The sequence below is a fragment of the Macaca thibetana genome, chromosome 19 (assembly GCF_024542745.1).
Source record: "Macaca thibetana thibetana isolate TM-01 chromosome 19, ASM2454274v1, whole genome shotgun sequence".
Lineage (NCBI taxonomy): Eukaryota > Metazoa > Chordata > Mammalia > Primates > Cercopithecidae > Macaca > Macaca thibetana.
Genome location: NC_065596.1, coordinates 8,187,323 through 8,199,654, shown reverse-complemented (window position 1 = coordinate 8,199,654; position 12,332 = coordinate 8,187,323). Strand labels below are relative to the sequence as shown.

General features: G+C 45.6%; 1 protein-coding gene across 7 annotated transcripts in view; it reads right to left on the bottom strand.

The window, feature by feature from the left end:
- EPS15L1 (epidermal growth factor receptor pathway substrate 15 like 1) overlaps positions 1 to 12,332 on the bottom strand; it is a 120,635-nt gene that overhangs the window by 33,240 nt on the left and 75,063 nt on the right. For all 7 annotated transcript variants that reach the window (XM_050769495.1, XM_050769497.1, XM_050769496.1 and 4 more), the window contains 3 exons: positions 7,372 to 7,495; positions 5,924 to 5,974; positions 4,347 to 4,483 (listed from right to left, as the gene is read on the bottom strand). In XM_050769495.1, the coding sequence (XP_050625452.1) occupies positions 4,347 to 4,483; positions 5,924 to 5,974; positions 7,372 to 7,495 (312 nt within the window). The remainder of the gene's footprint in view (positions 1 to 4,346; positions 4,484 to 5,923; positions 5,975 to 7,371; positions 7,496 to 12,332) is intronic.

Here is a 12,332-nt window from a genome sequence, read left to right as displayed (position 1 = left end):
TGTGGGACAATAACAAAGGGTCTAACATCCATGTAACTGGAATCCCAGAAAGAGAGGGGAGAGAAAATGGGGCAGAAAAAACAAATTAGGAGAACTGACAGCTGAAAGCTTACCAAATTTGTTTTGTTGTTGTTGTTCTGAGACGGAGTCTCACTCTGTCACCCAGGCTGGAGTGCAGTGGCGCAATCTCGGCTCACTGCAACCTCTGATTCCCGGGTTCAAGCGATTCTCCTGACTCAGCCTCCCAAGTAGCTGGGATTACAAGTGTGCACCACCACGCCTGGCTAATTTTTGTACTTTTAGTAGAGACGGGGTTTCACCACATTGGCCAGGATGGTCTTGAACACTTGGCCTCAAGTGATCCGCCCGCCTTAGCCTCCCAAAGTGCTGGGATTACAGGAATGAGCCACTGAACCCAGCAATGAAAACTTACCAAATTTGTTGAAAAGCATAATTTACAGATTGAAGAAGCTGAGCAAAGCCTAAACAGTATAAACACCAAGAAAACTACACCCAGAAACTTCAAAAACTACTGAAAACCAAAGATAAAGAGAGAATCTTGAAAGTAGCCAGAGAAAAACCATCTATTACATACAGGATAACAATGAAAGAATACTCCTCTCCACCGGGCGCGATGGCTCACACCTGTAATCCCAGCACTTTGGGAGGCTGAGGCGGGTGGATCACGAGGTCAGGAGATCGAGACTATCCTGGCTAACATGGTAAAACCCTGTCTCTACTAAAAATAAAATAAATTAGGTAGGCATGGTGGTGGGCGCCTATAGTCCCAGCTACTTGGGAGGCTGAGGCAGTAGAATGGCGTGAACCCGGGAGGTGGAGCTTGCAGTGAGCTGAGATTGCGTCACTGCACTCCAGCCTGGGCGACAGAGCAAGACTCTGTCTCAAAAAAAAAAAAAAAAATTCCTCTCATCAAGGACAATGGAGGCTGGAAGGCAGTGGAAAAACACGCTAAAAGTGCTAAACGAACAAACAAAAGCCCAACAACCTACATCAAATGCAACGTCCTTCAAGAATGACAACAGGCCTGGCACAGTGGCTCATGCCTGTAATTGCAGCACTTTGGGAGGATGACACGGGCAGATCACTTGAGTTCAGGTCAAGACCAGCCTGGCCAACATGGTGAAACTCCGTCTTACTAAAAATACAAAAATTAGCCAGAAATCCCTTGAACCTGGGAGGCAGAGGTTGCAAAAAAAAAAGAGTAACAGCCGGGTACAGTGACTCAAGCCTGTGATCCCAGCACTTTGGAGGGGCTGAGGGAGGAGGATTGCTTGAGCCTAGGAGTTTGAGACCAGCCTGACCAACATATAGAGATCCAATCTCTACAAAAAATAAAAAATTAGCTGGGTGTGGAGGTACATGCCTGTGGTCCCAGCAACTTGGGAGGCTTAGGTGGGAGAATTCCTTGAGCCCAGGAGGTTGAGGCTGCAGTGAGCCAAGATCACACCACTGCACTTCAGCCTGAGCAACAGAGTTAGACTCTGTTTCAAAAATAAAAACAAAAAAGTGACAATACAGTTGATTTGCACTATAAGAAGTGCTAAAGAAAGTTATTTAGGCTGAAGGAAAACGATAATGGAGGGAAATCCACTCTTCAGAAAGAAATGAAGAGTATCAGAATGGTACATATGTGGGTAAAACTAAATGACTACTTTTTTCCTTTTTCTTTAAAATAACCACAATGGATTAATGCAAAAATTATAAGGGTCTTATGGAGTTTCTAATGTATTTAGATGTATGATATTCACATGACGGCTATAACATAAGACACGCTGGCTGTAAGGGTGGGTGGACAAATGGTTGCAATTTTCTACATTTTACATGAGATAATACAATACTAACCTCAAGTAGACTATGAAAAGTTAAAACTGTACACGGTATTTCCTAAGCAACCTCTAAACAATCATTAAAAGAGGTATGATTAAAATAATAAAAGGCCAATAGATAGAATTCCAAAAAACATTCAAACAATCCAAAAGAAGCCAGGAAACAAAACATGGGATAAAAAGCAAGCAAATAATAAAATAGTAGACTTAAACCATATCAATAATTACATTAAATGTTAATGGACTAAACATTCCATTTAAAAGGCAGGGACTTCTGACTGGATAAAAAAAAAAAGCAAGTCGCAACACTACGCTAGTTACAAAAGACATCTATCAGTTTTAAAGACCCAGGTAAGTTGAAAGTAAATGGTTGAAAAATGATATATCATATAGTGAATAACATGAGGAGAATGAAGTGATAAAACAGACTTCAAGACAAAGAACATCACCAGAGATCAAATGGGAACCTTTTATAATGATAAAAAGGTTGTTGTGTCAGAAAGACACAACAATCATAAACATCTATGCACCTGACAGAGCTTCAAAATACACAAAACAAAACTTGATCAAATTAAAGTGCAGTATGAACAATTCCACAATCATAGGAGAACGTTTAACACCTCTCTCTCAGCCATTGGTAGAACTAAAAAAGGAACAAACAATGAAGACACACATAATCTGAACACTATCAGGAAGCTCAACCTCGCTGCCATTTGTAGAACATTACACCCAACAACTAGATACACATTCTTCTCAAGTGTACATGGTTTGTTCACCAACATAGGCCATAAACAGCAACCCTTGATAAATGTGAAGGTATTGAAAACATACAGAAAATGTTCTCTAATAACAAATTGAATTAAAAATCAATAATAATAGTATTATAATAGACCTAGGAGAAGAAGCCAAGTGTATGGAAATGAAACAACACACTTTTAAGTAATCCATGGGTAAACAGAATTCACAAGGGAAACTGGGAAACATCTCAAAACTGAATGGCAATGAAGAGACAAAGTACTCAAATATATGAAATACAGGTAAAGTAGTGCTTGCGGGAAATACGTTGCTTTAAATTTATACAGACGCTCCTTGACTTACCATGGGGTTACGTCCTGATAAACCTATTGTAATTTGAAAATATCTTAAGTCGAAAATGTACTTAATATCCCAATAAACCCATCATAAAGCAAAAAATCATAAGTCGAACCAACATAAATCCAGACACTCCTTGACTTATGATGGGACTGCATCTCAATAAAACTACTGTAAAATCAAAAAACTGTAAGTTGAACCATCGTAACTCAGGGACCGCCTGTACTAGAAAATGAAGTCTAAAATCAATGAATGAAGGTTGGAGCTTAAGACATTAGAAGAGCAAGGTAAACCCTAAATAAACAGGAGTAAGGAAATGGAAAAAATAGAAATAGAAAAGAGAAAATAAATGAAATAGAAAACAAGCAGTAGAGAAAAATGAAGCCAAAAGTTGGTTATGGAAAAGGTATGGAGAAGGTCAATGAAATTGGTAAACAGATCACCTATACCAGGAATGCTACAGGTCTTAAGGACGTTAAAAAGGGGCCAATAAGAAAACACTGCAAATGAATCGTTGCCTTCAAAGAGCTCCAAGCGCTAAAGACCAAAAGGTCCACAGGGAGTGAGGGAGGTGGGCACCAGGGCAGCAGGAGCCCTGAGGAGGAGGGATAAGTGTTTGTCTCTGAGCAGGCCCTGGGCCTGGGTTGCAGCCTAGAAAACAGAAAAAGGCTATGAAGCAAGCTCACTCCATCATTAAAATCCTCTCCTCCATCACCAGAGACTGCTTTTTTTTTGTTTTGTTTTAAAATCCAAGTTGACAGCTATTTAACCCAATCTCTTAGGCATAATGTGCAAAATGCCCGGTGTCTGCCACGCCTGCGGATGGAAGCACAGGTGTCCTGGAGTTGGAAACTGGAGGGTCAGAGTTGGCTGATGCTCTCAGGAGACAACACCAGGCAAGGCAGTCGGGCTGAGACGCCTGCACTTACTCCTGCCGTGACAGGGGCACCCACCAAGGTGACTCTAAGGTCCCCACCAGTGCTGTGTGTTACAAGGACCGTGTGGGGTGGCCGGGGCCGTGCAAGTATGTGGTGCTTGTTTGATTTAGTCTTTTTTGGGAGACGAAGGGGCAGTGGAGGCAGATGACTAGAGTTGAGGGGTGGGGATGGGGATAGAGGAATAAGAACTGTGGGTGACATCCTCCTTGCCCTGACGTGGGGCCACTGGACAGCTGACTGAACCTTGGGGCTCACAGGCGAGTCACTGCAGTGACTAGGCCAGACAGCTCCCTCACTCAGCAGGAATGCAATCAGCCTGAGATACCAGCTCCCAGAGAACAGGCACCAAGGCCCATACTCGCAGGCACCACGTACACTCCACGAAGGGAAGGAGGCCTTCGGGAAGTGCCACCCTCACACACATAGAGCAGGCGTGCGGCTCTCCCAGGCAACGTCCCACCCCACTCACCTTCGAAGGTAAGGAAGGGTTTTTCATGAATGGGTCCGAGGTAAATGGGTCATTCTTTGTCTGTTTCTTGAAGAAGTCGTCGGTGGCAGAGCCACGGAATGGGTCACTTTCTTTGAAAGGGTCCCCTCCAAATGGATCTAGAAGGAAAAATGCCCCGTGAGTAAACATTATACCGAGTGAAAGAACCCAGGCATAAAAGGACACACCACAGAATGATGCCGTTTACATGGAATTCTAGAAAGGGAAGAACGCTAGTGATGGAAAATAGGGCAGTGGTGGCCAGGGCAGCCTGGGGAGAGGGTGGAGGGTGACAACAAACAGGCCTCAGGAATGACCGAAGTGTTCTCAAATCTCACACAACTGTGCATATTTGTTGAAACTCATCTTGTTACATAATAAAATAGGTGAATTTTGTTCTGTGTACATTATACCACTCAATAAAATTGACTTTAAAAATAATAATATCCTGGCCAGGCATGGTGGCTCATGTCTGTAATCCCAACCCTCCAATCACTTTAGGAGACTGAGATAGGAGGACCATTTGAGGCCAGGAGTTCAAGACCAGCATGGGCAACACAGAGAGACCCCTGCTTGTAAAAACAAAAAAAATAAAAAATTAGCCAGGTGTGGTGGCACGTGCCTGTAGCACCAGCTACTAAGGAGGCTGAGGCAGAAAGGCTGCTTGAGCCCAGGAGGTCAAGGCTGTAGTGAGCTATAATTGCACCACTGCACTCCAGCCTGGGCAACAGAGTTAAACCCTGTCTCTAAATAAATAATAATATATCCTGCAGGAGATGGATATAATAATAATAATAATAATAATGCAGGTAAATCCATAGAGACAGAAAATAGATTAGTGGGTGCCAGGGGTTGGGGGAGGGAACAGGGAGTGACTTCTGATGGGGATGGGGTCTCCTTTTGGGGGGATGAGAATGTTGTGGAACTAGGTGAAGGCAGGTGATCACTGCACAACACTGTGAGTGTGCTCAATACCACTGAAATGGATGCTTTAAAATAGTGACTTTTACGTTATATAAATTTCACCTGAAAAAAATAAATTGGTCAGGCATGGTGGCTCACGCCTGTCATCCCAGCACTTTGGGAGACCAAGGCAGGCAGATCACTTGAGGACCAAGAGTTCGAGATGAGCCTGGACAACATGGTGAAACCCCGTCTCTACTAAAAATACAAAAATTAGCTGGGCATGGTGGAGGGCGCCCATAGTCCTAGCTACTCAGGAGGCAGGGGTTGCAGTGAGCCAAGATCACACCACTGCACTCCAGCCTGGGTAGCAGAGCAAGACTCCGTCTCAAAAAATAAAATAAATAAATAAATTAGCAGGCAATGTGATCCCACCACACTCCAGGGTGGGATGCAGGCAGTGACTGGACCTAGGGAGGGGAGCCACCTCCAGAAGGGAACAGGACCGAGGATGGGTGTAACATGGATGGACGGCCATCCTTCCCAGTTACATGGCTTCCATCCCGGTGTGTGTGGACACAAGTCCCGCCACGTGAAACTTCTGAGCCAGGACTGGACACAGTCTAAAGACTGGTCCAGGAAACACTGAACTTTACCTGTTGAAGTTGTCTGCTGTTCTGCAAAGGGGTCATTCTGGAACGGGTCGCCTGGGTGGGAGAGGAGAGAAATGCTTATTAGCTTTAGGGCATAGGACGCGGGCTGGGCCCTTGAACACAGCCACCCACCTGCCAGGCCTTTCGTTGCCTTCTACTCCTCCAACGTAGGGAGAGAATGTTATTTCCTTCTCTTGCCCTCGATAGAAATAATATTATTTCTATCCACCTGCCCTCGAAACCTTGGCAAATCAAAGAGGGGGACCTGGAGGAGGCAGCTGTTTCTGGCTGGAATGTTTAAGATGAGAAGGAAGGTACTGGTGGCTGTCCCACACAGGCTGGAGTAGGGGAAGACACAGAGCGGGCTAGAATCCACTCTTCTCTTCCCATGCCGGGTTTCCTTTATCCCATCTGCCTGCCACCTCCCTGGGTAAGAGGACACAGGACCCTGGGCTGTCCCTCACTTCACCACCAGCCCTGCAGCAATGAGGCGGTGGCACCCCTGGGCGTCAGGGGCTGCTGGATTCGCCTCTCAGACCTGGCAGGCTTCAACTCCAAGCTGAAGCTGAAACTTCCACTGTTCTCTCCCCACCTCAGTGTTTTTCTCAGAAATGTACAGAGAGCCTTCCTCCTGGAAACACTGTTTTGCTCTGAAACATGGAGATAAATTAGGACATCTTGTTTCCGGAATTCTTAGTTATTCTTGATTCAGGTGTGGCTCTGGATAGACTCCTAAAATTATCCAGACCTTACGTTTATGTAGGAACCCATGGTTTGCCAGGTACTTTCATGATCATTACTAGCTCTGATTATTTTATCAACCCTGTGAGGTGAGCAAGGAGCAAATTTATTAACCTGCTGAGGGATGAGGAAATTGAAGTACTGAAGAGTTGAAGGGGACTGGCCAAGCTGCTTTCAAATGTGGGTCTTGTGGTGAGCTTGGAACGCTTCCCACTGTGTCTCGATGCCTTGGCTCTCTGGTTAACAGGGTGAGATAAGAAGCTTAAAAGGCATTCCTGCCGGGCGCGGTGGCTCACACCTGTAATCTCAGCACTTTGTGGGGCTGAGGTGGCTGGATCACCTGAGGTCAAGAGTTCGAGACCAGCCTGGGCAACACGGTGAAACCCCGACTCTACTAAAAATACAAAAATTAGCCAGGTGGGGTGATGGGCGCCTGTAATCCCAGCTACTCAGGAGGCTGAGGCAGGAGAATTGTTTGAACCCAGGAGGCGGAGGTTGCAGTGAGCCGAGATTGCGCCACTGCACTCCAGCCTGGGTGACAGCGAGAGTTCATCTCCAAACAAAACAAAACAAAACAAAACAAAAAGGTGTTCCTTTCCCCCTCCATTTCAGACTGTGGCATGTCCTTACTTTTCTAGCCCTTCAACCATTCTAAATTTGACAGAAAACACACAGTATTTCAATGAGAAAGTGGGTAGCAAGTGAGATACCTTTGAAGGGATCAGCTCCTTTAAATGGGTCAGATTTGAAGGGGTCTTCTGTCTGGAAAGGATCCGGATGCAGCTCTTGCGTGTTGTTGCTAAATAACAAGGCTTTATTTTTGAAAGGATCATCCTATAATTTTGTGAAGAAACAGGACAAGGATTTGATTATTTCTGAGTTAAAGCAAAGGACGGAATTCCATACTTAACTCACATTTCCACTTTGAGTAGCATGACCCTAAAAAGAATGATTCAGCCAGGAGTTCGAGACTGGCCTGGGCAACATAGCAAAAGCCCATCTCTATAAAAACAAAAATTTAAAAATGTGGCCAGGCGCGGGCTCATGCCTGTAATCCCAGCACTCTGGGAGGCCAAAGCGGGCGGATCACCTGAGGTCAGGAGTTCAAGACCAGCCTGGCCAACATGGTGAAACCCTGTCTTTACTAAAAATACAAAAAATTAGCTGGGGGTGGTGGCAGGCACCTGTAATTGCAGCTACTTGGGAGGCTGAGGCAGGAGAACTGCTTGAACCCAGGAGGCGGAGGTTGCAGTGAGCTGAGATTGCGCCATTGCACTCCAGCCTGGGTGACAGAGTAAGTGAGATTCTGCCTCAAAAAAAAAAAAAAAAAAAAAAAAAAGGCCAGGTATGGTGGCATGTACCCATAGTCCCAGCTACTTGGGAGGCTGACTCACGAGATTGCTTGAACCCAGGAGGTGGAGGTTACAGTGAGCTACGATTGTGCCACTGCACTCCAGCCACAACAATGCAAGACCCTGTATCTTTAAAAAAATAAAGATCACTGAAGAAATATGAACTGGAGTGAATAATAATGTTCAATACTGGTTCATTGGTCGTGACGAATGTACTGTATGTGATGCGACTAACAGGAGGAACCAGGTGTGGGATATAGAGGAACTATGCACTATCTTGCAGTTTTTCTTTTTCTGAAACAGGGTCTCACTCTGTTGTCCAGGTTGGAGTGCAGTTGCATGCTCATGGCTTACTCCAGCCTTGACCATTTGGGCTCAAGTGATCCTCCCACATTGGTCTCCTGAGTAGCCGGGACTACAGGCGTGCACCACCAAGCCTGGCTAATTTTTATATTTTTTGTAGAAATGAAGTATCTCACTATGTTGCCAGGGCTGGTTTTGAACTCGTGAGCTCAGCTGATCCTCCCACCTCAGCCTCCCAGTGTGCTGGGATTATAGGCATGAGCCACCACACCTGGCCTATCTTCGCAATTTTTTCATAAATCTAAAAACTATTCTAAAATAAAAGTTCATTAAAAAATCATTGAGTGGAAGCAACTTCAATGTCCATCGATGAATGAATGGATAAACGAAATGGAAAAACAAAATTTTTTTCTGAGTCAGAAAAAAATAATGAATTTGGAAATGTCATCAAGAAAATTGTAAAGAGCCACACAACAGAATCTGATCCAGCCTTCAAAAGGAAGCAAATTCTGACACATGCTCCAACATGGAAGAACCTTGAGGACAGGATGCTGAGTGAAATAACAGTCACAAAACGATGCACAAGGTATGACTCCTCTTCTATGAGGACCATAGAGCCATCACGTTCACAGTGACAAAGTAGAACAGTGGTTGCCAGGGGCTGTGGGTAGGGGGATGGGGAGTGGGTATTTCATGGGGATGAAAACGTTCTAGAGCTGGGTTCCACAACAATGTGAATACACCTAACACTACCGAACTATACACTTAAAGACAGTGAAGATGGTCAAGTGATGACAGAGTTTCACTCTTGTCACCCAGGCTGGAATGCAGTGGCACAATCTTGGCTCACTGCAACCTCCACCTCCCAGGTTCAAGTGATTCTCCTGCCTCAGCCTCCCGAGTAGCTGGGATTACAGGCGCACACCACCATGCCCAGCTAATTTTTGTATTTTTAGTAGAGACGGGGTTTCACCATATTGAGCAGGCCAGTATTGAACTCCTGACCTCAAGTGATCCACCAGCCTCGGCCTCCCAAAGTGCTGGGATTACAGGTGTGAGCCACCATGCCCGGCCGTTTATGTCTATTTTACCTGAAATTTAAACAATATTTTTTTACCCACTGAGTCAGAAAAAAATAATACATTTGGAAATGCCATCAAGAAAACTGCAAAGAGTCACTCAACGACAGCAGCACAGGCCTCATTTCAAAGGTGTGACCTTCCTCAATCATCCTTTTCTCGGTGAGTATGTACCCAGGTGGGTATTTGAGAAAATGGAGTTTTCATACCAAGAAACATGCTGGTTGTTTCTGTGCTATGAGGAAATAAGTACTCATGCAGTTAGAATTACTAGAGCATACACAACGCTTTGCATTTTTTTTAAAGGTGTGTATTTCTAGAAACAAACAGGTTCATTTAAACAAGAAGAAAAAAATATTTACTTTTGAAGAGCACATTTTTGTAGTGGGAAGTAGCCTGAAAAGGGTGGGTTTGTCATATACACGGGAACAATGCAGTTGGTTTAAATAAGGACTCTGTTTTAGTTAATAAAGACACACCCTCAGTGAAAACATGAATGTTTCACTGTGATATTAAAAAAACAGCACAACACCCTCACTGAATTTGGCACACACACTGGCATCCCTGTGTGGGGCTCACACACCAGTCCAGTATTCCAACCGACCAAAACAAAATCATTAAAAAGCTGGGGCTTCCACGAAAATAGGGACAAATGGTTTGGGGCAATGACATCAAAGGTTCAAAAGAAAGTTTCCTGGCAAGGCTGCCACCACTCTGGGGCAGCCAACTTAGGGGTGCAGGACAATTCTGAGAGGTACAGAGTTAAGACGAGCCACTGGTCCAGGCTGTGAATGAGTGAATTAGTGTGAGTGCTTCTTCCTCAGTCCCCGCTTCGGGAGAATGCACCCACATCCCTGCCATCTGATGAACACGGAATGGTTTTTCTTACCTGGGAAACATTAGCTGGAGCCTCCGACCACAGAGTTTTCCCAAGGTGGGGAAACCAAGCCAGGTTCTTAGACAACTAAAGTACAGATGTCCACAAGCACCGCAGCTGGAGACAGTGCTGAGTGGACGTCAGGTGCTGACCACCACAAGACACACACGCCCAGCGAGCATCTGATGGGGTTCTCGGACGCAGACAAAGATGGAGAAGTCCTACTCTAAGGAGGCCAGGAGGCCCACGTGGAAACTCCACCTCTCACACTGCTCCATGGAAGGAGGAATGTATTTGTTCCAGAAGAAAGAGAGGGATCATGACCTGGATAAAGCAGTGAGTTAAGAATGCCAGTCTGACCTCAGAAGGAAAGCTTCTATTTAGTTTGTTTGTTTTTAAAGGTAGGATCTCACTGTGCTGCCCAGGCTGGAGGGCAATGGCTATTCAATCAGCATGGGAGTTTTGACCTGCTCCGTTTCTGATCAGGGCAGGTTTACCTCTCCTTAGGCGACTGGTGGTCCCCTGCTCCCAGAAGGTAACGTACTGATGACTTAGTGTAGACACCCAATGAGCATAGCACACTACAGCCCAGAACTCCCGGGCTCAAGGATCCTCCTGCCTCAGCCTCCCAAGTAGCTGGGCCTACAGGCACTCGCCACCATGCCTGGCTCTATTTAGTTTTTCATTGGCATTTATTTATAAGGTTTTCTTTTTTTTCAGTGTTTTCAGTCATCACTTGGAAGATTTCCAAATAACAGTTAACAATGGCAGAAAAGAGACTTAAGGTTCTGGGAACGCAGGTTGCAAGCCCCCTGCACTGATAGTCAGGCCTGCAATCTCTTTCTCAGGAGTCACTGGCCTGAAACCACAATCACTCCTTCCCCTTCTAAGGGGAAGCCTGAGACCCCAGCAGGATTCAGGAGGTCAGGGTACCTAAAGGTGGTTTTGATTCCATTGCACAGAATCAGAGTGGGAAATGGGATTTCCCTGTTACAAAGATACCATCAATTCTACCCCCTGCAGACCACCTACCAAGGAGAAAAGACCCATCTGCCAACTTGGGGGACACGAGTACAGCAGACAAAGGCCAGGATGAATGACACGGCCCTTCGCAGAGATGTAGTATCTTCAACAAGTTCAGCAACCAGTGTGAAGTAGTGCCCTTCTTAGGAAATACACATGGTAACTCTGAAAGGGGGCTCAAGGAGCTTCTGTGACATTCCTGCCTTTAGAGGAGTGCTGGGCAGCAGGGGTGTGCTGGGAATCAGTTCTCTCAGAAAAAAGCCCTGGTTTAGAGCTTCTGCCAATTCCTGTGGTATAAACAGTCTCACTGTGGTTGATTTCAAGTTTCCAAGCAACCAGCTCACAAGTTCCTGTTTTTTGTTTTTTGGGTTTTTTTTAAGAGATTGAGTCTCGCTGTGTCACCCAGGCTGGAGTGCAGTGGCACACACCTGGCCTCAAGCAATCCTCCCACCTCAGCCTCCCAAAGGACTGGGATTACAGGTGTGAGCCACTGTGCCCGGCCAGTTTCTATTTAATAATCGGTTCTGGAAAGTCAATAAAAACTGGCTCCAGCATGCCACTGGGGCTGGATGTGACAGATGATCCAACCTTTCTTAATCTGTCCTCAGTAAGACCTAAGTCTGGGATGACTTATTAGCTTCTCTCTACAAGTTGATTGGATGGTGAGCAAGAGGCCAATATTCTCATAATCAGATGAGAGACAAGAAATAAATATGGTTTTAAGAACCCTGACTTTGGCGGGGTGCCGTGGCTCACGCCTCTAATCCCAGCATTTGGGGAGGCCGAGGCGGGCGGATTGCCTGAGGTCGGGAGTTTGAGATCAGCCTGGGCAACACTGCACTAAAAACACAAAAATGAGCTGGGCGTGGTGGCACGTGCCTGTAGTCTCTGCTACTTGGGAGGCCGAGGCAGGAGAATCACTTGGACCCAGGAGGCCGAGGTTGCAGTGAGCTGAGATCGTGCCACTGCACTCCAGTCTGGGAGACAGAGTAGAGACACTCAGTCTCAAAAAAAAAAACAAACAAAAAACCCTGACT